At 36.5% G+C, this 26,936-nt stretch overlaps 1 protein-coding gene across 1 annotated transcript in view; it reads left to right on the top strand.

The window, feature by feature from the left end:
• The window catches only part of LOC120632612 (bumetanide-sensitive sodium-(potassium)-chloride cotransporter), a 75,703-nt gene that overhangs the window by 42,167 nt on the left and 6,600 nt on the right, over window positions 1-26,936 (top strand). The window contains exons 4-15 of the mRNA XM_039902543.1: window positions 6,128-6,199; window positions 6,941-7,121; window positions 8,047-8,306; window positions 11,322-11,430; window positions 12,317-12,456; window positions 19,198-19,422; window positions 20,043-20,274; window positions 20,931-21,052; window positions 21,542-21,677; window positions 23,608-23,819; window positions 24,778-25,019; window positions 26,156-26,367. Coding sequence (XP_039758477.1) covers window positions 6,128-6,199; window positions 6,941-7,121; window positions 8,047-8,306; window positions 11,322-11,430; window positions 12,317-12,456; window positions 19,198-19,422; window positions 20,043-20,274; window positions 20,931-21,052; window positions 21,542-21,677; window positions 23,608-23,819; window positions 24,778-25,019; window positions 26,156-26,367 — 2,143 coding nt within the window. The remainder of the gene's footprint in view (window positions 1-6,127; window positions 6,200-6,940; window positions 7,122-8,046; window positions 8,307-11,321; window positions 11,431-12,316; window positions 12,457-19,197; window positions 19,423-20,042; window positions 20,275-20,930; window positions 21,053-21,541; window positions 21,678-23,607; window positions 23,820-24,777; window positions 25,020-26,155; window positions 26,368-26,936) is intronic.

Genomic DNA, 26,936 nt, shown 5'->3' on the forward strand with positions numbered 1-26,936 from the left:
TATAATTCTTGTCTAAAAAAAGTCGAATCGCATCCTAATAAGATTCTGTTTAAAAATTACTTCAAGTATTCCTATCCGAAATACTCTCGTAATAAAATTAGTTTAAAAATAAAGCCTGACGAAAATAAAAAAAAGTGTGTATACTATTGTACACGCGTTAGATGTTGTACTTATTTGGCGTAACAACTTAACAAGATAAAAGTCTTTTCAAAAATTTAATCTTTCGCCGTATTCCTACGTTGCAGTTGAAATTACACTAACATATAATATATACAACTAATAATAAAAAGGTATTGTTTTAATTATTGAAAGTCAACTGTCAAACCTATTTTTAGAAAAACTAAAATGTTGACTATAGCTAACTTCATGGTGTCAGTTGTTTCCTGAAAGCAAAATTGACACCCAGCGCTTCAAATATCCAGACACGCGCCTATCTTAGATCTCTCAAAGTGCACTAAATAACAATAGTTATTGTAGAATCGCGGTTAAACTAACCTTCTCTGATACCTAAATATGGTAGTTAAAGTGACAAATGATAATAATTTATTATGAGGCAAATAGCCACGCAACGTACAATGTCGCTTTTATTATACCAACCGTGATTATTGCTGTTAACAGTTCGGTTGAAGAGATTTCAACACCGCAAACTGGTGATTTATGTGTATTTTATAAAATATGTTTAGTAATAATCGAAATTATACAGAACTCTTTAAGTTAAAATCATTCAGAGATTTTGAAATTTATTCTATAGGAAATAGACAGGAATTAATTTCCTATCACGTTATGTATAATTGTTTTATAAATATAACCTAAAATAAACTATTTAAAACTAAATAAAATCTAAAACGTCCTCGAAACCACCGCAGCGAGGCACAGTTCCTTAGATGCTGGCAGCATTGCCCCTTTGGATGGCCAAACTAATTCGTTGATACTTAATCACGTTATTAATTATTTATTGATTGAATGTTTTAAAGCAATACAATTATTAACGTGATAGCTTAAACATAAAGTAGGTTAAAATCACGACAAAGACACAAATGTTATACTAAGTATTAAATAGTGAAGATTAGCTTGCACAAAGCATGAAAAGAGATTTATAATTTCTTCATACTCCACACCAAACAGCTCTTCGGCATTGTAACCTCTACGCACGTTTCGCTCCGAAACAAGAGCATCCTCAGGAGATGTTGACTTTACAATGAATAATTGTTAAGAATATAGAAAATTAGGCTTAATTTTCATAATTTATCATGGATTTCCGCAAAGAAACGCCTGCTTCTATCGCGTTTATTGCGTAATTTTATTTGCTATGTAACATCACGTTTAAGTCAATAAGTAACGTGGGCTATCCGTTATTTTATTCCGTTATTATAAAACATGTACAGCTGACGTGTATTAAGTTTATTGAAGCCAAAGAAACAGATCAAATCTGTATAGTTTACAATAAAAATCTCAAAGTAATTAAATAAACAGCGCCGCGTGCGCTACGATTCAAATACATAATGATACCACAATAATGATCATAAACCCAGTATCGTGATAACAATGAGCTGATTATCTCAATCACGTACAGGTGATGCGTTACTAGGGTCACCAGACGTCAGGAATTTCCCAGACATGTCTAAATCTTTGACGCGTGGTCAGGAAATATATATTTTTTTATTTTAGTTTACGGAGATTGTATGCTCATTAAAACGCAGTTTCTGAAAACTACCTTATTGAAATAACTAAAAGAGTTTGCCATGTGTATTTGCATTTTGCATAGAGCTATGCAAATACATATTATGGCGAGATATTTCGAAGCGTTCGTACATTTTTAGTAGAATTGATGGGTTACAACTCATTAGTTTATTAGAAGAATTGATGAAAAATCAAGTGAACTTCCGTCATTCTGATGAAAAGAAAGGTGAAATTCATTTGTTTGTTACTTTGTTAGTTAAGTGTTGTGATATGAATGTTTTTTATTTGCTTTATTTGAAAAGAGTTTTCCACTTCAATTCCATACATTTATTAGAGTAAACACATAATTGAGCTTGTACTGTGATTTTAGCGCTACAATCCTATTGACCTACAAATTTAACTCCTAAAAATCTAATTTACGATTTATATTTAGTTACAAATTATCGAAGGATATGATAAAGACGTTTTTTTTTCGCTGGGAACTGCGTTTACGCATCCCATCCGGAAATTAGCCAGTAATCTAGTCCATTTCCGGAAGGGTAGTATGATTTCTGAGGCGAGCTATTAATGGCTAGGTATTGAGACTCTTTCCTCTGTCACGTTAGATAACTTGAATCACATGCTCATTGCAAAGCACACGTGAAAAAAATAAAGTTTTGTCCGGATTTATTTGCATAACTGGTAACCCTATTTTGTAGCTCGCAAGGCCATAGGCTGAAGTGATGGACACCGGCTGTAGTTTACAGCGTGTCACGGGCTATTGTTACCACCTGGCGCTTTGTAATGGACATAAATTGTGGAAATTAGTACATATGGTAGATAGATAATTTTGTTGCACATGAAGCGCCGAATTAAATTGACATGTCGTCGCCACAGAACTAAGAACATACAGATTCCTCATTCAGCCATTATTGTGTCCAAAAACAGTGAAAAGGCCGCGTGCGAGTCTCACTTTACACCCGCGGGATATTGCTGGCCACAAACTTTTTCCCATTTTCCCATTTCATGGTAAACTTTTATGCATAAAAGACATAAAATCTCAGGGTACATCAACCTTAATGGGTGTCCCACAAGGCTCACTTTTGGGTCTGTTTCTGTCAGTAACACGTGTGACATTGTCCTGTTTGCAGATGACACATCATTTCAAGACAATTCTGACGATTTAAGCCGTGCAATGTCGCATATATCTCATTGATTTACTGCTAATAACTTAATTTTGAACGCAAAGAAAACAATGCGTAGAATTTATGTTACCAAATGTAAAGAAAGTTGATAAAAAAGTAATGACAAATGGAGAATCATTAGAAATGGAGAACTCCACAGTTTTTCTAGGAGTTACCTTGGATTGTAAGCTACAGTGGGGTGCCCATATCGAGACACTAGTGGGTAAGCTCAGCTCAGCTGCTTATGCTGTCAGAAAAATTTGACAGTTAACAGATGTTGAAACCGCTAAGCTTGTTTATTTTGCATACTTTCATAGTGTAATGTCATATGGGATCTTGTTATGGGGCAGAGCTGCTGATATAGAAACTATATTTATACTACAGAAAAGAGCTGTGCGATCCATATATAAACTTGGATCACGCGAATCCCTTCGTACCAAATTTAAAGAAATAGGTATACTTACAGTAGCCTCGCAATATATTTATAATAATATAATCTTTATTAGACAAAACATAAGTAATTATAAACAAAAAGTCGATATAAACAGTCGACTAACCAGAAACGGACATAAATTAGTGATATCTGCATATCGTCTGAGAAAAGTACAGAAATCCTTTGTGGGGATGGGTATATGCTTTTATAACATTATACCGAAGGTAATATTAGATCTACCTTTATCTAAGTTTAAACAATATATTAAAACAAATTTAACAAATTGTGGTTACTATACGATTGATGAATTCCTTAACGACAAAGCTGCTTGGAAGCAGGCCACTCCGTTCTCATCTCTCACAAAACAGAAAATTTCTAAAGATTGTTAAACTTTAAAAAGATGTTGGATTAGAGCAATCTGCTGAATTTCTTTCCGGCTCTTCTCAGTGGAATCTGCCTTCCGAACCGGTGGTAGAGTCACTACAAAAAGACTGACTTGACGTTTCAAAAGTGATTATTAATTAGGCCTATTTGAAATAAATGAATTTTGAATTTTCAACATTAGAGGTAAAATAATTACTGTCAACTGCTAAATGATATGAATGACTACTTTCGCTAGAGAAACACTACTGAAGTGGATTGGTTTTTGATGCTTTAATATTAGTCGTGTACACGGTTTTTACATCTTCTGAATTCTGTGCTCGTCGCTTCGCTGACAAAAACCGCGCAAGTCAAATGAGACTAGCATACAATAAACAAGGACCTCACTGGCGCAGTGGTGAACGATAAGTGAAGGTTCCAGATTCAATTGTCGGTGGGAGAAAGTAAATTTATTATTTCTGAATGTTCTCTGCCTGTCCTTGGCTATCACCATGCCTACAATGACGTGCTCGACATCGTAAATTGAGCATTTACGATGTCGAGTATAAATCGATACGCTATCACCTTAGACTGCATCATCTATCATCAACAGGTGGGATAAAAAACAGTTCTGTCTTCGCTATTTCAACAAATATCCAAAGATAAACCTGTCTGTATAATGTTCATAATTACGAGTTAACTTAGCAATATAGGTGGGTTTATAATTAGCTGCGAGTCGTTACTTTTGATGAAAAGTCTGCAGTACATGTAATTTTTTGTGTACATATATGTTCATCAAAGGAACATCGCGGGGTGTAGCTAGTAATCTTATTTCGACTTAGTTTAGTTTGGCAAACTATAGCTATTTACCTCCGACGCAAATAACGATTGGGTGGTTTTTTTAAAGTTTTACGTGTCTGTGTGTTTGTATCTGTCTGTGGCATCGTAGCTCCCGAACGGATGAAACGATAATGAATTTGTTTTTCTTGTTAGAAAGGTGAATTAGTCATGAGTGTTTTAGCTATATTTGCTGAAACTCGGTTGAAGATGGCTGCCCTCAATACCATCATCACAGGGTATCAATTTACTTGTTTTAGGCTTTTGACGCTCATACTATTGTTATCATTAATTTTATATTTCAAGAAAATTTTGTTATTGAATATTATTTATTTTAAAACTTATATATTACTAGTTGTCCCGGCGAACTTTGTACCGCGGATATTTTTTTTTATGAATGTTATATTTTAATTCAAAATTCAAAATTCAAATTTTTTTTAATTTCAAGTAGGCCTAATATAAGCACTTTTGAAACGTCAAGTCTGTCTGTTTGTAGTGATTCTACCACCGGTTCGGAAGGCAGATTCTACCGAGAAGAAGCCGGCAAGAAACTCAGCAGTTGCTCTTTTCCAACATCAACAATTTACATTTTGCATTTTAACATTCATTTTTCTATCTTGTGTGAGCTGAAAGCGGAGCCGGAAGCTTCCAAGCAACCTTGTCATAAAAAAATTCATCAATTGTATAGTAACCTCGCTGTTATAAGTGTGTTTTAACAAATTCTCAAACTTGTGCATTGGCAGGTCCAAAATCACCTTAGGAATCATATTATAAAAGCGTATACTCAATCCCACAAATGATCCCTGTACCTTACGCAGACGATATGCAGATGACACTAATTTATGACCATTTCTTGTAAGTCGACGTTTATGTCCACTTTTTGTTTATAAATACTAATATGTTGTCTTACAAATACTATATTGTTATAAATATATTGTGAAGCTACAGTAAGTATGCCTATTTCTTTAAACTTCTCACGGAGGGATTCGCGTGATTTAAGTTTAGATATTGACCGTACAGCTCTTTTCTGCAATATAAATATAGTTTCGATATCAGCTGCTTTACCCCATAACAAGATTCCATAGGACATAACACTATGAAAGTACGCAAAATAAACTAGCCTAGCTATTTCAACGTCAGTAATCTGTCTAATTTTTCTGACTGCGTAGGCAGCCGAGCTTAGTTTACCCGCTAGTGAATCTATATGGGCACCCCACTGTAGCTTATTATCCAAGGTCACGCCCAGAAAAACTGTGGAAGTCTCTATTCTTAGTGATTCACCATTTAGCATTATATTTTTATCAATTTTCTTTACATTTGGTAAGATAAATTCGACACACTTTGTTTTTTTTGCATTTAATACTTATTATCCTATTCCGGTCTAAGAAAAATTCAAAAATCAAATATCGTAAAAATTTGTCCAGCCCTTCTTGAGTTATAAATGGTGTAACTAACACAACTTTCTTTTATATATACATAGATTATTTCTATATTTTATAAATGTGTGTCCCGAAATGTTACTCTAATATTTTGTAAGTGATTCATTGTGGAAAAGACAGCACAATTCGTGTACAACAAAATTGGCACCAGTGACTCAATCAATAATTAGGTAGACTACGTAACTGATACTTTACTGATACAACATTTGTTTCAGGATGAGAAACAAAACGAGAGGGACACTAAATCTCCAACACCAGCCGTGGGCATCAAATTAGGATGGATTCAAGTAAGGATAGATGAAATAATTTAATAATTAAAACTTAAACTGCGCCCACGTCGGAGCATGAGTCTTGTGATTAGTTTGCCCTTACTGTTTTCTATTGCAATCATTATATCAACTTATTAACGGCCACTAAAGGGCACTAGTTTACCCCCACAATGAGAAGGGTGTAGGCCGTAGTCCACCACGCTGGTCTAGTGCGGATCGGTGGACTCCACACGCCTTTGAGAACATTATACAGAACTCTTAGGCATGCAGGTTTCCTCACGATGTTTTGCCTAAAGTAATATTTTAATCACAATATGTAGTTATAACTCTAATTACGGGCCTATTAAAAAGAACTGGCCTGAAGTATCTCTGGACTACGCGATCAATATAAGAAAACCTTTAGAAGAACCAGAGTTACCGACATAACTTAGCGAACTATAGCAGTGGACGGAGCACATACAGAACCCTCATTCAGCCATTATTCCATGCAGTGCATTGTGTCCAACAGTGAAAAAGCCCACCCAAATTTTTCCCACTTCCCCATTTAATAGAAAACGTTTATTAATAAAATAATTACTGTCGACTGTTAAATGGTATGATGTGACAAACCGTCTGTTTGAGAAAAACTTCTATTGAGTGGTTTTTGCTGTTTCAATATACCTACACGGTTTCTGTATGTCCCAATTCTGTGCCTAGCAGTATAAGTTACTGTAATCGAATTTGGTCATGTCACGCCCTTAACTGTGTGAAGTGTGGCAGGGTGTGCTGATACCATGCCTGCTGAACATCTGGGGCGTGATGCTGTTCCTGCGCATCTCGTGGGTGGTGGGGCAGGCGGGCGTGGGGCTCACGCTCGTCATCATCGGCATCTCCGCCGTCGTGTGCGTCATCACCACGCTCTCCATGAGCGCGATTTGCACCAACGGGGAGGTGAAGGGAGGTTTGTACGAGAGACTATGACTTATTACCTACAGGCGCACTTGCAGGGATTTATTCCTGCAAGAGCATATTGATGTGTTCCGGTCTAAAGGTTGCCGGTGAATTGCATGAGGCTTAACACCGACGCCTCAGATTGATGGACACATGGCACGTTGGACGTGTCCCTCGCAAGTTTATCTGTTTGTTGACGTTTGGTTTCCTTTTAACGACTGGTGGTCCGTTAATTATTACTATAAAAAAAATACTGTATAAGAGTTGCGTTTTTACCTTCGCCAACTTTCTATATAATTTTTAAGCGACTTCATAAAAAGGAGGTTATTACGATTTGATACGAAATTATGTAATACCAGTTTGTAGTAGCAGAACATTTATTTATTTATTTATTAGCTTTTCAATTAAAACAAACAGTACAATTACACATAAAAGTAATGCCGTATTTTTATCACATAAACCAATGTAGTTTCCACAACTTAGTTTATACACATACGATAACATTAACCACATTGTGTAAAAGAGCTAATGATTATTATGGAACAAGCTTTCATCTACGGTGTTGCCGCAGAATAATAAGGGATTATTTACGGGGCGATTAAACAAATGTTTGGATATAATTGTCTCCTGCCCATGTTAGCCGTGCATGGAAAGGACAACAATAACCTTAGTGGAAATATTATAAAATAAAAGACGTGTAGGTAATTATAGACGGGGTCCTATTCCGTATTGCCGTGTTTTGGTATGTGGACACGAAAATTGTAATTGTTAGGGGATGCAATCGGGGGATATAATTTTTGTCTCTTGAATATCCAACCTGCCTAGCAGTGTTGGTGGGCTACCTGCTTAGTCCTTCAGTTATTCCTTTAAAGAATCAAGACAGTTATCCTTTTAAGTATTCTTATTATATCAAAAATATATAATTTTTCTTACAGGTGGTATATACTACATAATATCGAGGTCTCTCGGCCCGGAGTTCGGTGCGTCTGTCGGCATCATATTCGCGTTCGCAAACGCCGTCGCCGCCAGTATGAACACAATCGGGTTCTGCGATTCCCTGAACGACCTACTGAGGACGCAGGGAACATATATTATTGACAACAGTGTCAATGACGTCAGGATAGTGGGCACAGTGGCGCTTATCGTCATGTGTGTTATTTGTGCTGTCGGCATGGATTGGGAAAGTAAGGCGCAGGTAAGATTTTCTGTGAATATAGGTATCCTCGTAAATTAAAATTTTAAAATCCCCGACTCATAATATCGTGTACATTGTTCTACTAGTCAAGACCTTTCATTTAATAATTAATACCCATAATGAACGGGATAGCATTTTTGGGGTATTTCAGCTATATTAAACCAATACACCTATTATCGGTTTCTGCGCTGCATCGTAACGTAATGCTGAATAAGTCACTGTCAGTGGTAACTAGCCACGGACGAAGTCTCCCAATAAACCAAACCAGATTTATCTTAGGAAATTATGATGATTACCTGTATTATGGAACCCGGGACCCACTTAGTTCACTTATAAGACACAGCGTCAGGGATGTTTTGTACACTCCAGATCCTAACTATCAGACTTCGATAAAGCACAACAGGGTTATGAATATACGAATGAATTAGAATATCAAAAAAAAAGTAGGTTCTTTTGCAGCTAAGCTTTGAAAAAATACCGAATTGCGGTCACACCCAGAGAGCTATCAAACGTTCGAATGGTAAATACGGATATTTGTCACGAGGGTGAATCGATAGTACTCGATGCAAAAGGTCAACCTCGCTATAAACGTGTTTGTACGTGTAATGGTAACATTATATGTTATCGAATTTGTGACACAAATTGCATATAACACATGAAACTAGGCTACATTTAATCCTTACAATAAACTCTCGGAATTTAGGATTTTCATTAAATATAATACGCGTTTTGTAAAGCTCAACCCATAATAGGTAATATTATTAACCCGAAAGTGTGTTTGTTTGTCCTTACTTCACGCCCTAACTAAGCAATATACAGGATTTCTGAAAGCTCGGAGACTAACTTATGTTACTTTTTATCCCATGAAAACAAATGGGACTTCTCGCGGGACTTGCGAAAAATCGTAATAAACGCGGAGGAAGAATCATAAGAAAGAGTAGCATAATAGTCATCCTCACAAGCCTAATAACGACTTACTTGCTGTCCACGGAGGCATGTGAGTTACGCCAGTCACGTATGTACCAGGCAAGCAAAGGCGGCGAGCAGTTCGCCGACACATATGTTTTCACGCACACATACGCATGTGTATAGGGTGGGATAGAGGAACGCGGTAAGCTGGGGTTGTTGGTAGAAACAGCAACTGTTTGTATCGCGCATTTGTGTGTTAGTTGTTTCACTAGTTAAGGGAAAAGGGAGTTTGTTTTTTTTTTCCAGTAGTGGGAATCGAACCCACGGCCTTAGACTCGGAAAGCAGGGTCGCTGCAAATCGCGCCCATCGGCCGTCAAACATATTCCAGTGAATTTTAATAATTGCATTATACAAACTGTCTAATGACTACTGTAAATAGTTCTTTCCTTAATAATTAGTTAATTTGTTTTTACTGAGTAATGGATGAAATTAGGTGACAAGAATCATCTAGTGTTTACAGAATCTTTTAGAAGTTTCATATTATGGCATATGGGAGTAGATAAAGTCTTGTATAATAATTAAATAGTATACTGTTGATAATTGTTAGGTATTAAACAACAGTTTCATAAATTCATGGTGAAGGAAATCATCTTGAGAAAACCTACTTGCTCGAGTTCTCCATAATGACCTTAAAGATGTGTGAAGACCCGAGTGTTGTAAAGGTGACGATGATTAAAGATTTTAAACTAAGATTTCGTGGTTAATCAACTTTTCTTAAATATATTTCAACGGGTACATACCACGATAATATTTTGCATGCAAATGGGTCGACTCGAAATATCGACAAATCCAAAATATTATCGTGGTATGTACCCGTTGAACCATATTTAAGAAATGGTGACGATGATGTTGAAAATTGTTCACATACATACATATGAACTTAACTTACTTCACTACATATCTTATACTATTTTTTTTAAGTATTGCGATAATAATTGACGGGCCAAAGAGAGAGATAGATAGATAGAGAAGAAAATCATCGCCTGTAAACAGACCAACGACTCACAAGACAAAAAGAAAACGACCTATAAGGTGGCTACCCTTTGTGCATCAATCCAAAGAGTACTTAGTTGTTAGCCTAATGTGCCTGTTATTACACCGACTACCTGACCGGCAATCCCTTTAGACCGGAGAAATAAGCATGGCGGTGGTTATCTTAGAAAAGCTACATTTACAAATTGATTTGTGTTTGGATTTCTCCCCATACTTTTAAATGATATCGTACAAGGTGCCTTTAGTATCCATAGTTTAGTTAGTCCAAAAGAAGGTAAAATTTTCAAATCGTGCGGTCGGCTCCGGACGACTTTGAGTGACTAGTTTTTTAAATGCATTTACACAAACGCAAAATAATAATTAATGAATTATTAACATCGCTTGTATGCGGGGTAATTAGACATCTTGAAACGACAATCAGTTTAACTTTTATATAAAGTTGTGTTTTAAAAACCAAAATAACCTCAATTTTTTTTTCAATGTCGATTTTCACAAAAACTACCTATTTCCGCAGAAGAAGAAAAGCAGTTTGCTATTAAAAGTCACTACCTTTCTATCGATACGACACCTCAAAACAATAAAATTCAGTTTCGCAGTTTTTACGATATTATTGAATATCATTAACAAAAATTTTCATTTTCGATTTTCACAAAAACTACGCATTTGCTCAGAAAAAGAAAAGCAGTTTGTTGTTAAAAATTACTGTCCTCTATTGAATGCTCATTTTAATGCAATTCGTGGCGCACGATATAAAAACTAACCCCAAAAGAAAAAATATGCACTAGAAACATTATATGTTATTTTAAATATTCCAGCATAACTTGTAAATTTCTAAAAGGATTCGCATGTATGGGGTATATAGTTACACTGGCTTTTCATTAAAAGAATAACAAAATGGCGTCTGTATGGTTAAATTTTCATACGAGAAAATTTGTGTGTTCGGTAGTTGTATTTTTAAAATTGAAGCACTTGTTATGTCGTCGTTCAATATATATTTTTTTAGCAGAAAATGCATGATTCTTTTTTTCAAATTATGTTTTCTCTGTGCACAGAACTTCTTGGTGGCGATCATTGTCGGCGCCATGGTCGACTTCGTAGTTGGCACCTTGATGGGCCCAAAAGATCTGGAAGAAGTAGCGCATGGATTTGTTGGAATATCAAGTAAGTTTACACAATTAACATACAGTATGGACATATTTACGGATGATCAAATCTTTCAAATTAAATCATGAGAAACCTGTTAAATCAAATTTTGGATGCCACCGACAAATAAGTGGTCTATTGTTTCTATAATTTGATAAGCAAGAGAGGGGATTAAATACTCAAATTAAAAACTCAAAGTTAAATACTAATAGTGGAGCCTGGCATTTTTCTTATTCTGATAAGCGGGAATGCATTAAACCTGTTATCAGCTCGGTTTTCGGTTTTATGCTAGGATCGATGAATAATACACAGAATCTGAATTTTGTTCTCTTTTCACTTATGCGCTTGATAGGCTGCCAGAAAGAGACACTAGTACAATGTTTTATTTTCGTAATTATTATTATTATTATTAAATTCTTTATTGCACACACGAAAAAAAATACAAAGATACACAGATTAACAAATAATAAAAATAATAAAAAAAACTAGTTCAGGTGTGCAAAGGCGGTCTTATCGCTAAAGCAATCACTCCCAGACAACCTTTGGAAAATGTAGTACCTACATAAAAATATTGCAAACTAAACTACATGGTATAAATTCTAATGACAATGAAAACAAACAATGAAAATACGCCCCGCGTACTTCTAAATTCGCACCCGTGAAATGATGCTAGCTTACAAACTTTCCCATTTTCCCCATTTTATGGTAAACGTTTAGAGGTAAAAAAAATACTGTAAACTGCTAAATGGAATAAAGTGACTAAGCGCCTGTTATAGAAACACTACTAAAAGAGCTGATGCTTCGATATGAGTCGTGTGCGCAGATTCTGTATGTTTTTAATACTCTGGAAAAATCATCCCAAAGTCCTTTTTTGTGAAAAAAACTTAATCCCTGCTTTTTGTAGCGGACACGTACGCTGCAAACTTTGGACCCGACTTCAGGATAAGCGAGGGTATACAGCAAAACTTCTTCAGCGTGTTCGCGATATACTTCCCCTCAGTGACTGGCATTCAGGCGGGTGCCAACATCTCCGGGGATCTTAAGGTGAGGGCCCATTTTTATACCATCACGAGGCAGCTAAAGTAAATGCATTGACATCCATAATTATTAACGCTTCTCCAATGGTATCTAATAAATAATAATAATTATTCTACTATTAGTTGGTTAAATAGTTATTGGTTACTAGCAGTTACTTGCTCAGATATGACGAAATTATTTAAGAAGTTAACTAGTTGAGCATAATTTATATATTTTTTTGGTATGCTAACAGTAATAAAGGCAGATACTCACACCCCCTGAAATTACCTTCATGGCTGTCAATAGGTCAATAAGTTGTAAAGAAAGAGCGATACAAAAGATCTTACAAGTTGTAGTGACATTAAGATTACTTGTATTCACCTACTTAGTCAATTAGCTTTATTAATATTATTATCGAATTTCTAATATCTAATAATTAGATCGTTCATTGTTTCGGAGTCGCTTTACGTAATGTGATGACCCACTTCCCTTTCCACGAAGCTGGCGCAAATATTGACACTAGTGGCGGAAAGAGGAAAGGCGAGGGCGATTAATTGGGCGCCCCCGCAAAACGTCACTGCCAAGGGAACGGACAACGCGTTCTTTTCAACGTAACATACTTATTTATAGTAATATTATAAAAAGACACCTTTTTTTTTGTTTGTTTTGTTAGTTTGTACCCAAAAGGCTTCGTTGTAGCCATTCTTATAAGAAATAGAAAGTTAAATTCTCACGAATTACAATATTTTTTTTATTTGAAGCCTTAAGAAAATTGCAACTTAAAGTAACAACATTTTTATCGATAATAAATATATTAAAAAATATATATAAAAGTTATGTGGTACGTGTTTAAGTATTATTATCACATAAAAAACCCGGGAAAACTAACGCTTCCCGCGGTTTTTTAAATAACATTAACTGTTACTTTAAAGGTTGTGTATAATATTTGTCTACTTCTTTAGTCGTATGAAATATTAAACTGTTTGACCTTGGTTTTCTCAAAAGCTTATTAAGCACAATGTCTAAGATTAAAAATATAAATACTCAATAGCTCCAGCTTTTTTGCTTAGGTACCTACATATTTGTACGGCTGAATAGCGGCTGGATACGCGTGGATTTTCATCTATATATTTGCTTATACGATTGGTTAGGACTTCGGCCTCGCTTTCCGGGGGACTGATTCCTGGCTATAGAAATGGTAGTATCTGTTTGTATTGACTCTACCCACTCTGCCGAGAAGAAACCGGCAAGAAACTCAGCATTTGCTCTTTTCCAACATAAACAATTTGGATTTTCAATAGGCAACTCATATAACCTAACTTGTCTATGGTTCTGGCCACGAAGTGTGGCATTTTGTGTTAGTGTTATCATATTGTACCTATGGATTGAGAGTTTTTTAAATAAACCGAAATTATATTTTTTTTCATCATTCAAGTGTCAGTTTACGAGTCCCCTAAACGTTTCGATGCGCTGAATCGGTGTAACTTGTAACTTTACATGGCTCCTATCGTCGTCGTCGTCGAGTTCGAGAAACGTTTTTTTTTTCCTAGGAATCACACAAATCGCTCGGCATCTGATAAGGCGATTCCTAGGTTTAGTGGAAAAAGGCATTCGTTCACCACATATCTAGAAAAATTACACGAATGTTAAATGAATCTTCCAGTCCTTGAAATACGAAAATGTAGGCCATGCATTTGTAACATCTACAACTGTCGGTATTGCGGTTGTTCATTTCGTTTGTTTGCTCTAATATGCATTTACTACACGTGGAGAAGGAATTGATCCAAGCCGACATTGTGGTAGGCAAAAGTCTCTATAAGCAATTTAGATTAAGCGACACGTTGGCGTAATTTTTACTACGTAAACTGTCGTGAGTCGACTTCATTTTTTTTATTTCCCTAGACTATTATTAGCCTCACCCATGGGCTTTTACGATGAGCTTGTTCGCTAACTGCTAAAATTTCTATGAAAATCCACGTGATCCCAGCCGTTATTTACATAAAACATTTACAGATATATGTTTTTTATTTATTATTTGTTTTTAATCATCGTTCGTACACCACGACAATGTTTTAGGTGACATCGTTTTAACTTCCTAATTTAATCTCTTTGCAATCTAAGATAGCTTTGTAAATAAGAAACGATTTATTGCCAATAAAAACTGGTTAGGTAACAAAAAACCTTGCTGTCCTTCTAGAATGAAGATGAAAGAATGATACTGACAGATAACGCACAGCTTTAGCGTTTAGTATTTCGGAATGAATATTGCCTAGTAATTTCGCAGATGAAATCTTTGAGCTGGTTTTTTCGCAAATACGAATCCAAGACTACTCAGTTGAAAGTTTCCCCATAACGTTCCATTCGACATCCCAACCTTTTCATAGTTGCGGCTTCTTTTTACTCATCCAACCATATCGCCACTCTCAACAAGAGGAGGCCTAAACATACCCTTCAAGATCCTGACAATCAGATTAGATACTACTATCATTGCTCCCTATCAGGACACACAGTGCACCTCTGTAAAGCGACTTCGCCGGTGAAGACGAGGTCCATGACTTCTGACGTCATCCTGACTTGGGCGCTAACCACAACCTCAAAGGCGTGCGGGCTGATTACAGTCCGAGACCCCGTCACTCCAATGGTGTGGCCTCGATACCTTCGCTTCTTCGAGCTCTAGAATTCAAACTTTTCCTAGCAGAGCCTCATTGCAAGGCTCGCCAACAAGCTCATATTACGTTGTTAAGATCATTTAGGTTAATTAGCTACATCCAATCCGAAAAAAACGCACCACCACCAACCCACAAATCGACGACCTCAATCCTCTCTTTAATAAACAAGAATTTCAGAATTCAGTTTCTCGCTCGATTACAATGAAGTCTTACAGAGCATTAAAACATAGACCTGATGGTTGATAAAAAACCAACGCTTCGCATCTCGTGTCGTTAACGTCTCGTAAAAAACAACCTACATGCTATTAGTGTCCCAATAACAATAATTAACTTCGGTTTGCGTCAATACTCGGCAAGTATTGAAAATGTTGTAGCATTTACGTTACCCACCAACAATATATGTTTATTAATATAAGATACAGTAACACACACAGTACAGAAATTACTTATCTTTTATACGTAGTCTTTGTTCAACAAAGGTCTCAGAACATTGTGCATTTCAGCAGGGACCTTTGTTACCCAAACTTCTATTTAGTATCTACCTAAAGCTTTTTGTGACAGCTCGTCCGGGAAAGCACTACGGTCTTCATCCACACTAATTTCCGTCACCAAGCTGTGTTGCTTTGCTTTTTTTTATTTGCTGTGAAGAGCCTAGACTTAGATCAGCCTTTCGCGGGAACTATGCTCAATCAGCGGGACTACACCTCTAACTTTTCAGAGTAATGTGCATTTTTCATATAAGCAATTAAATAGCACCTGCTTTACCAGTGAAGGAAAACACCGCACGGAAACCTGCATGCCTAAGAGCTCTATAATTTACTCTAAGGCGTGTGAAGCCTATCAATCCGAACTTCGCTAGCGTTTGATATAAGGCCCTAACTACTTCGAAAAAATGAAATTGTGAGAGGAAACAGTTGTCAGCCATGAAGTGGGACGTAAAATGTAGATAGTACTAGATAGTGATGATCTGAAGGCACCATCTGTGATATGAAATCTAATGCCTGAAGCAATAACTTTAAAAAAATTTGTACCTATAGGTACTTTTGTACCAACTGCCAGTTCACGAACCTGAGGTTTAGGATCAATTTTCTACTTCCGTAACATCAAACTGGCCGACTTTAAACGCTATTGGGTCTAATCGTCGGCTCAATTGAAAAATTGTCTACATCACCTACACAGCCTACTAATTCTACATTTCTACGCGTTTCGCTTCGTTATTGTCTTTGTTTCACGTCTTAAATTCTTTAATATCTCAGGCTCCGTTTCTTGTTAAACATTTCCCTTTCGTTTCCTAATACCTCAGCTTATTTGTTTGTAGAGGGATTACGAAGTTGTCATGTCATATTGGTTATTTGTTAAATCAAGAGTTTATATAATGTGAGTTTGTTTTTTTACGTGTTCGCAAGATTTCACTACCAGTTCGTCGTGAAATCTTGCGAACACGTTGTCGATGGTACGGAAAAGAATCTACCATCAAAAAAAAAGGTTAAGTTCCCGAGGGAGAAACGGAAAATTCTGACCTAAAAAACTACTTACCTACCGTTTTATTTAATAATTTTGCATACCTACAGAAGAAGTTACTGCTCTACTACTTAGCTAAATAAAGTATCTGTGTCAAAGTGATTCCGATTTGATAGATATAATGTTCAGGAGTTGAAGAATCAAACGAACTTGTTTATGTCGGGAGCATTGATTGAACATGTATGCGAAATGCAAACAAACCAAATCAAATGAAACGCGAAATGCTGGCGATGTCAAATACGTTGACCTCCCGAATTTTGTTTTTATTAACAAGTTGATCGAGCTTGGACTCAATTAAAGATCTGTATCTGGTGATGACTCATGGGTTATTTTCATATACGCTTCCACTGCATGAGATTTTCATTTCAATATAAGTTAGTCCTTGGTAGGTTATGATGCAGTCTAAGATGGTAACGGGCTAACCTGTTAGGAGTATTGCAGTTATATTAAACCCATACCCTAATCGGTTTCTACGCGATATCGTACCGGGACGCTTAATCGCTTATCGTCTTTCACGGTAGGGTGGTAAATAGGTGGCCGAAGCCTTCCACCAAACCAGACCAAAAGAAATTCAGTAATTATAACATTTTTAAATTTCCCTGCCGGGATCGTATCCGGGACTCACACTTAAAACACAGCTCTCACCCAGCGGTGAGACCCACCAGAGAGGTCAAATGCGTCAATTCTCTGAATGTTCCAATGAAGAACCTATACAAAGAATTAACAATGCTATTTTAATGTCTACTTCCGTTTAAACTCTCGTCCTACAAACAGTGCCGAATGACTAAGGTTCCACTTGATGCCCTAGCAATTTCGTCTGTGAGCCACCGTATAAAAAACAGTGGACTAATTTCGATTTATTATTGTATAAAGATTAGATACGGTGTAGTTCTTTCACAATAATACACCGTTTATTTATTGAAATGCGACATTTTATATTTTCAAGCAGCATCAGCATGGGCCTTCTTTGGAGTAAATATTTTTCCGTAATTATTGTGCTTCCCGAGACGTGATGACCTAAGCAGTTGCTTAATTTGCTTATGAGTAAATCCGGGACTGTTTATCCCTCATATATCTATACGCTGGCGAACAAACTTATATGTTTTATATATTTATATTATATTAATTAAACGCAGCGTTTATGTTGCGAGCGGTTTCTGCCGCGTGAGTTTATGCAAAAATTACAAAGATTTTCGAAGTATCAATCTTTCACGCCGATGTGAATTAAAAAAACAGTTGAACGTTGAAAATCGAATGTTGCACAGTAGGCTGCAGAGTTTTAAAAGAAGAACCTCAAAGATTTATATATACTAAGCCTCACTCGAAAATACAAATCAACAAAAAAACACAATTGAAAGAAAGAAAGAAAAGGTACATGCGGCCTTATCAGTTATGGCTTAAAAGCGATCTCTACCAGGTAACCTACCAAAGTAAATGAAGTTAAGACGAAGGATAAGAGTGTACACAAAATAATAATTAAATAATAAACATAAACAACCAAAATAGATAAATAGTAATAATTAAATAAATTACTTCACATACGTACACATATGCCTAATATAAGAAAATCTCACACCAGGAAAGTTTTATGCCAATTCATATAATTTTAGTTACTTATGTTTACATCACGACTTTTTGTTTGATTATAAATATAGGTATTTAGTCCATTTAAAAAAATGGCTCTGACGATTTTGATCACGTTTTGTACTGAAATAAGGGTTAGTTTATCTTTATCAGTTCTCTTCACTGAAAAAACTCGATTTCACATTATTTTATAATGCCAGTTCTTCAATCGCCAATCTTCTCCGAGAAAAACAAGATTTAACACACGGTTCGATTATTACAAACATTTAAATGTACCTACCATATGTAGGTTGATCAAACAGAGTTATTTTGTTTGAAGTTATATGAAACACGATATTGACTCGTGCAGATGTATTCCAGGAATGAAAATGACTGGTATTGTGATTGATGCATAGATTTACTACTTACCTTCATACTCAAACTTGACTCACAGTTTTATTATAACTACCATGAACTAACATTTTCACAGTGTTTAGGGAATGATAACATATTTACTATCTCTATTGTAGCGGTGATAGCCCAGTGGTTAGGACTTCGACTTAACTTTCGGTGGGCCGAGTTCGAATTCCAGCACACCTAACTTTTCTTAGTGATGAGCCTCTTAAGCAATTAAATATCACTTGCTTCAACCATAAAGGAAAATATAGTGAGGAAACCTGCATGCCTGAGAGTTATCCATACTGTTTTCAAAATAGTGTAGAGTCCACCAATACGCACTTCGCCAGCTCGGTGGACTACGTTTAAACCCATGTTCATGCGAAGAGAGGATATCCGTGCCCAGCAATAGGTTTGCAATGGGTTGATGATAGTGAAATAACCCATTTCATAACCCATCTCAACGCAAAGTTATTAAGAGGATGGCTAATGTTATTATAAATGTTTGTTACAATTTAATTTTGAACTATTAAAAAAAAAAATCCTTACGGAGACCCGTGAAGTGTGCTGCCGATGGTTATGTTGATTTTATTATACCTAGTTAAAAACTTTCTTTTAGGATCCAGCCTCAGCGATTCCCAAGGGCACTCTACTCGCCTTGCTGATATCAGTAATAAGTTACGCTGTCATGGTGCTATTCTCCGGCGGAGGGGCGCTGAGGCAAGCCAGCGGGAACTTTTCTGACCTCGTTCTTGCAAATGGCACCCTTGTGGATTACAGCGGTGTTTCTAATTGCGTGAACACTACAGCTGGCTGTCAATTTGGGCTTCATAACAGCTATTCTGTAAGTATATTCGCTTGAAGCTATAATTGTGTGATGATCCTTTTTCAATACGTTGCAAACCGGTAATCTTATACGAATATATAAAGCTGAAGAGTTTGTTAGTTTGTTTACTTGAACGCAATGATCTCAGGAACTACTGGTCCGATTTTAAAAATGCTTTCAGTGTTGGATAGTCCACTAATTGATGAAGGCTATAAGCTATATATCATCACGCTAAGAATATAAATTATATTTTATTTCCTGGAATCGATTCAGAATTTCTTTTACGTTTGACAAAGCCTCAGTCAACTATGTTATCTTCAGTCGGGCCTTATCAGTTTAGAGCTTTACTTATTGATTTAACTGGGTTTATAATAGTGATATTGATATTTTAAAAATCTACCAACGAATTATTATTGAAAATGATATTTGGTTTTGTGAGAGGTGAGGTGAAATATTGAATGGTTACACACTCTCTTATCTATTAATATAAAGAATCAGGACTTTTTGGGTTTAATTTAACTGGGTTTATAAATTCAATTATGCTTTTGGTTAAATTGACTTGACACTGGCATTATCAGCCACCTTTTAAGATACATATATAATATATATCGTTAACCTCAATTATGTTTTGGGTATAGGTAATGCAGCTTATGTCCGCGTGGGGTCCCTTCATCTACGCGGGATGCTGGGCCGCAACTCTCTCGACAGCTCTGACGAACCTGCTGTCAGTGCCTCGCCTGATTCAGGCGCTGGGCCGCGACCGCATCTACCCCGGCCTCATCTTCTTCTCGAAGCCCTACGGCCGACACGGGGAGCCCTACCGCGGATACGTGCTCACGTTCTTCGTCTCACTCATCTTTTTGCTTATTGGTAATAATCTTATTTAAACAATTAAATATCAATTGCTTTGCGACGGTGAACATTGTAAGGACACCTGCTAGGAAATACGCTTGGTCTAACGCTGGCTGTCTACGGTATGGACCCTCCTCATTCTGTAGGGCTAGAACAGGCAGGGAACAAAAATCATATTTCCCGATTATGTCCCCTGATTGGGGATATAATAAACTTGTCCATCTGCTAAATCACGGGAACATGGATGTTGATCCCCGGTCATTATACACGTGTATATTATTTGTATATTAAATATCCTCGTGAGCCAATGCTCTGAGAGTTGATAAATCAATGGGAGAAGATACATTTTTATCCTTTACCCGGGGAGAAAATTGTCCCCTCCCCATGCTAGCCGTGCTGAGAGGGTATATTTATTTATAAATATCGATATTAGTATAGAAAATGTAACTTGGTGATGGTGGTAGTTTTCCCTTTGTGAGAGGTTAGATGACATATTGAATGTTACATACTCGATTATCCATTAATTTATACCATTTGAGTTTTTGGGGAATTTATGGCCTAGTAGATTAGGTACACCTATTATCTATATTTTATTTTACATCGATTAATTGCACTGTTACCTATTTTTCGTAATTATTTGTTTTAAATTAATAAAATTTATCGTTTTGTCACAGCGGAACTTAACACCATCGCGCCTCTCATCTCTAACTTCTACCTGGCATCATATGCGCTCATCAACTACTGCACCTTTCATGCAGCACTCGTGCGTCCCCTGGGTTGGCGGCCTACTTTCAGGGTAAGCATGATTTTTATCTTCGCACGAGGAATACCTAGCGATAACTAATATGTTGAAGCGCCACACGTTGTGGGCGAAAACCTCTACGAAGAAAAAACACTAAACATTTGCTGATTAAGATCATAAATCAACATTTTTGTTTTGTATACGACTAAAAGTTAGCCCTTGATTGCAACCTTAGTGATTATGCAGTCTAAGATGGTAACGAGCTAACCTGTTATGGCAGTATGGCAGTTATATTAATCAAATACCCCGACCAATATTTGACGCTGGAAGCTAAATCGATTGGCGGCACCTATGTGTCGATAGGGTGGTAACCAGGCACCAGGAATTTAACGCATATTACATTCTATTGCAGAAATATGATCAGATAGTTCTTTTAATTACCCTTATGTCATTGCTAATGCCGTCTAAGATAAATTAGTCAGTAAGTAGGAATATTTTGGGGTGAAATTATTTAACTTTTTTTTCTCTTACTCGCTCTTTCAGTTCTACAACGTGTGGTTGTCTCTGGCCGGCTTCTTAATCTGCGTTGCCATTATGCTTCTCATCAGTTGGCAAACGTCCTTAGTCACCTTCGCTATCTTCTTTACGCTCTACCTTATTGTCCACTACCGGAAACCTGGTAAGTACTGCCGCCATACAAAATTACGAGATTTGTGAATCGAGCACCGAAATAATATTTAACTACATTTATCTTTGCGCGGCTGACAGCATCAACTTCAATATTTTTTTTGGAATTATGAGTAGGAAAGAAATACCTGTATTTACGTTAAAAGCTTAGTTAGCCCAGTTTTAGATGGTTTTGTTTGCAATTAAAATTATCGCAACCAAATATTGTTATTGGCGCTAGTTTAATCCCGAAAGCGACATTTCAGCGAACGCGATTAGCAAGGGATCGCATAGGTAATACGATTATTTTTGCCATAGAGCGATCGATTGTGCGTCTTCAGATTGATCAGCAAGATTAGCTAACCAGCGCGCCGGTCTGAAAGGTTGCCGGTGTAACTACACGGTACATGAGATTTAAAAGCTGTGGCTCAGGTTGTTGAACACTTAGCAGGATATGTTGCTTGCTTATAGGCCATAGTTTTCTACTTATCATAATAACGGTTGGTCCTCTCAATCTCGGTTTGTCCGTAAATTATTATCACCTTTAAACAAAAAAAAGGATTTTTCTTAACTTTACTACTTTTGTTTGAAAAGAAATTTAAAATTTGGATACTTAATCAAAAATGTGTGTTTTAAACTTAGTGATTTTTTCCGATAAACAGACTTATTCTAATACATCATAATGGAAAATCTACTTTCATTTAAGTATTGTAGTTCCTATTCTCGTATTCCTAAGTCGAGTGAATTTAATGTAACTGTTATTGTATACAATTTACTTTACACATATTTAGATTAATTCATGGCAGTAATACACATGTCATAAGATTTAATCCATTCACTCTGTGTCTATGTTGAAATATAACATAATACTGAAACCATCTTTATAACCATTTTAGTGGTCTCTTCGCGCGGCTATTACCAAAATATCGATGCACTTAGGAACAAGAATAGCCGCGGATTGTGGCTCAATCCACCAAAGCCATAAATTATTGCACCATTTTCGTATTAGCCAGTTTCTATTTTCCTCGCATTATGTAATGATCCGTAAAGCGTACCGTATTGACGTACTAATACACGTTACTACCTAGTAACGTGTATTCGTACCTCATTCTTTATTGCCGTATTAAGAAGGGTTAAAGATATGTTTATTGATATAATATATTCTAGACTAAGTCATAAGCCATTTTCTTTGTTATTACGCTCATAACATAACAAATTGTATAGATAATACCCATTCTACTTTTGATAAATTGTCTCTATTCAATAAAGCATCCTTAATAGGCTATAATAGTCCACGGCTGGACTAAAGGCCCCTCACAATGGGAGGGTTTGCCCATACAATCACCACGCTTGGCAGACGGGTCAGTGATCGCAGGAGATCGGTTCTTCTTAACTTAATGTATTCAATTTGATGGTTGCCTGGTAGAGATCGCTTTTAAGCGATAAGGCCGCCTATTGTACCTTTTCTCCTTTATTTTAATTGTGTATTTTTTTAATGCTTGTTTTTTTTAATTTGGTGTACAATAAAGTGTATTTGAGTTGATTTAATTTGAGATTTTAGTAGTAGCACAGAGGATTATATCTCCTACTTCTTGGTCTACTTCTTTATTGTCTACTACTGTTAGGTACTTAGACGCCTAGTACGATAACCGCGGCATAAGGGGGGGTTGGTGACAATTGTATTTCAATCTGCCATCACTACACGGTGCATAAGCACGGCAATAAGGCATCGTCATCACCACATTACAGGTCAATTACAGGGCACGTGTCTGCTCTTATAATGAGACGGGCTGTACAAGTAAGTCCATCAAGCTGGCCAATTATGGATTGATAGACTTCAAACACTCTTGAATGTATTAAACAGATCTCACAGATGTGTGGGTTGCCTTACGATGTTTATCTTCGTCGTTAAATAAGGTATATCCTCTTATTATTTCTTTTAGATGTCAATTGGGGTAGCAGTACTCAAGCCCAAACATACAAGACAGCATTGTCCAGTGCTCACAACTTGGCACGGACGGGTGAACACGTGAAGAACTATTGGCCACAATTGCTAGTACTGGCTGGGAAACCTCAGGACAGGCCTGCTCTTGTGGATCTGGGAAATCTGATTACGAAATCTGGATCACTTATGGTTGTGGGAGATATTTCACAAGTAAGTAGGAGTTAATGAATTTTTATTGTCCACCATAGAGAAATTTTTTTATATCAAATATTTAAGACTTGGCTTCAAGCGACTGATTTGAGAGACGTGAGATACTTAAAGCGTACATGCGATCTTATACAGGCAACCAAAGGCGTAAAAAGAAATAATGGAAACAAGTGGGTAATTCTTTAATGCGAATGATGTCAACCCCGCCCTGTAAGGCCGAAATTTAAGATTTCAGAAAATAAATGAATATTATATTCATACTACTAATTTGTTTCTACACGACGCGAAGTCATAACGGAACGCTAAATCGTTTGGTGCGGAATTATTTTCAATAGGGTGTTTGGTAACTCGGCCAAAAACAAAATATATAGCAGCTATATCCTGGGAGATAGAAAATATAAAGAGACGTCAATAAAAAAGATAGTAAATGATGAGTACCTACCTACCTACGAACGAGTACCTTAAAACAAAACCTTTGAGGTTTTTGTTAATTTTTCATATTTTTAACCCCGGACACCCGTGTGTGTGTTTATGCGTGTGTGTTTGTGTCTGTCTTGCATTGTATTTCCCGAACGGCTGGACAGATTTTCATTTTTTTGTTTTATTTTTGTCCGAAAGGTGAATTAGTCGAGTGTTCTTAGTTATGTTTGATGAAAATCTACTACTTTCACCAAAACTACTTTCGCCAAAGTTGTCTGGGAGAGATAAGACCGCCTTTGCACACCTATTTTTTATTTGTAAATGTGTTTCTTTTTGTATTTGGTTTTTTTTTGTGTGCAATAAAGAATTTAATAATAATAATAATAACATTGGTCCAAGATGGCCGCCTCCAGAAACGGATTACATATTTTTATCACAACTCCCTCAATATTATTATCAAATGAAAGGGCTTGACTAATGAAATATTGAACGCAATATTGAAAGTTGGAGGTTTTTAAATTTTTAATTTATATATTTTTAGCAAAAACTTACGTACAAAGAGCGTGCGCACCGAAGACGCTTAGGAGACGAGTGGTTACACTGCCGTAAAGTGCGCGCATTCTGTACTGGCGTCAATGGGTTTAGCTTCGAGAACGGCGCTCGAGCTCTCATGCAGGCCACTGGCGTGGGAAGACTGGCGCCCAATGTATTGCTTATGGGTTACAAGGCTGACTGGGCCACGGCGCCGTCAGCTGATCTGGAGTCCTACTTTAATGTTTTGCAGTAAGTAAATAAATAAATATACTACGATAATACACCCATCGCCATCTAGCAAAAAGACATGGCATGAATGAAACAAAGAGAAACTTAGATGCGATTTTTCTTGAAATTTTCATGCTCGAAATAATTAAATGCACTCAGTTTTGGAAGAGAAAACCGGGGAATACGAAACGTCGATCTCGTCATTTTTTTATTGGTAAAATTGGTTGGAGATGCCAGTACGGGGCAAGACTCAGGTTCAGGCTCAGCGCAACGGCAATAGTTTTTTACAAATACCTACTCATCGACTTCTAAGCTCTTATTTGTATAGCCCTTTCCGATCTTCTCTATCAGTGGCCCTCTCTTTCACCTCTTTACAGGGTTAAATAAAAGATACCAGGAAGCTCTCCGTCTGAAGTTGTTTACATTTAAACTAACAATTTGTGTTCTACGATTTTTTCATTAACTCGGTAGTTTGTGAAATATTCAATATTAAATATTTTACATAGATACTCTACTTGTTCTTACTCTGTAATATACAGTGTAATTGGTTTTACACTTTGAAACCAAAAAGATATCCCTGTTGGCTGTTGCCAAACCGCTGCGAGCACTGGCCACCCACGATAGTGTCGTGGTTCGCGCGCTCATTGCCAATGCCAATTACATTACAGACTAAGAACAAGTAGAGTATCTATGTAAAATATTTAATGTTGAATATTTCGCAAACTACCGAGTTAATGAAAATCGTAGAACAGAAATTTTACACTTCACAGAAATAGCACGATTTATTAATTTTGAAATGTCGTAGTACAAAAGTTGTTAGTTTTAATGATAGGAACTACAAGGCAAAGAACTTTCTAGTTTTTTTTGTTTTAATCTGTATAAATCCTCACATCATCTATGCTCTACTACTACCTACTACTACCACTACTTTCATTGTAACTTAGCTTAAATATTTATACTTTTAAAGGTTTATATTAACAGACTAATAATTAATTGTAAATAATTTATAAGAATGACTTTTTACATTTTAATGCATGCTGTGATAAACTGTAAATAGTTGAACATTTACTATGTGACTCATTCCGAAAAAAAGAGCAAATTTTAATGTATCTACTGTTGGTTGTTCATTAGAAATAAATACTAAAGTGATATTTCAGCACCGCATTTGAGACGCGTCTAGCCGTGGCAATAGTGCGAGTGGCTGGCGGGCTTGACTACGGAGTGATGGGTGAAGAGGTCGGAAGCAGTGGACTGACTGCTACGTCTAGCAGCGGAGACCTTCGAGTACGAGCGCCAATCATGCACGCTGATTCCGATCTGGACATCCGCGCGACTGCTGACTCGCAGCCCTCCAGTAGAAATAACCTCAGTGAGCTATTTATGAACCACCTTAAAAAAATAATATTAAATATACAGTGCTTTGTTTATCGAATATGGACTCTTTTATCTACCCGATCTGCAATAGGTAACTGTAAGGGCGATGCCTCATTTGTTCCATTGTCGCAACGGACAAACACATTATAGCAACACGCGTTGCAACGATTAAACACTTTAATGTGGCATGTCATTTCAAATATATGGAATACAACGCAGCATCGACGTTGAGACGACGCAACGCAACACAACAGAACGCAACGCACTAATACGGCAGAAGCGTAAACAATATTCAAAATAATTGAAGTTATCTACACCAGTCATAAAAATATTGTTTTTAATTTTAATATTTCAATATTTTAATATTTTAAATATTTCAATATTACTATTTTTTACTATTTCAATATTTTAAAACATGTACTTCATATAAGCAGAAATTGGAATTAGTCCGAATGAAAACATGCTTGCAAAGAGGTCCAAGAAAAGAGTCCACTTGGACTCTTTTCTTCCACTTGTCCACTTGGACTTAAAGGTGTGTTTTAATACCTTAATTTATTTGTTTCA

This window comes from Pararge aegeria, chromosome 20 (genome assembly GCF_905163445.1).
Source record: "Pararge aegeria chromosome 20, ilParAegt1.1, whole genome shotgun sequence".
NCBI lineage: Eukaryota > Metazoa > Arthropoda > Insecta > Lepidoptera > Nymphalidae > Pararge > Pararge aegeria.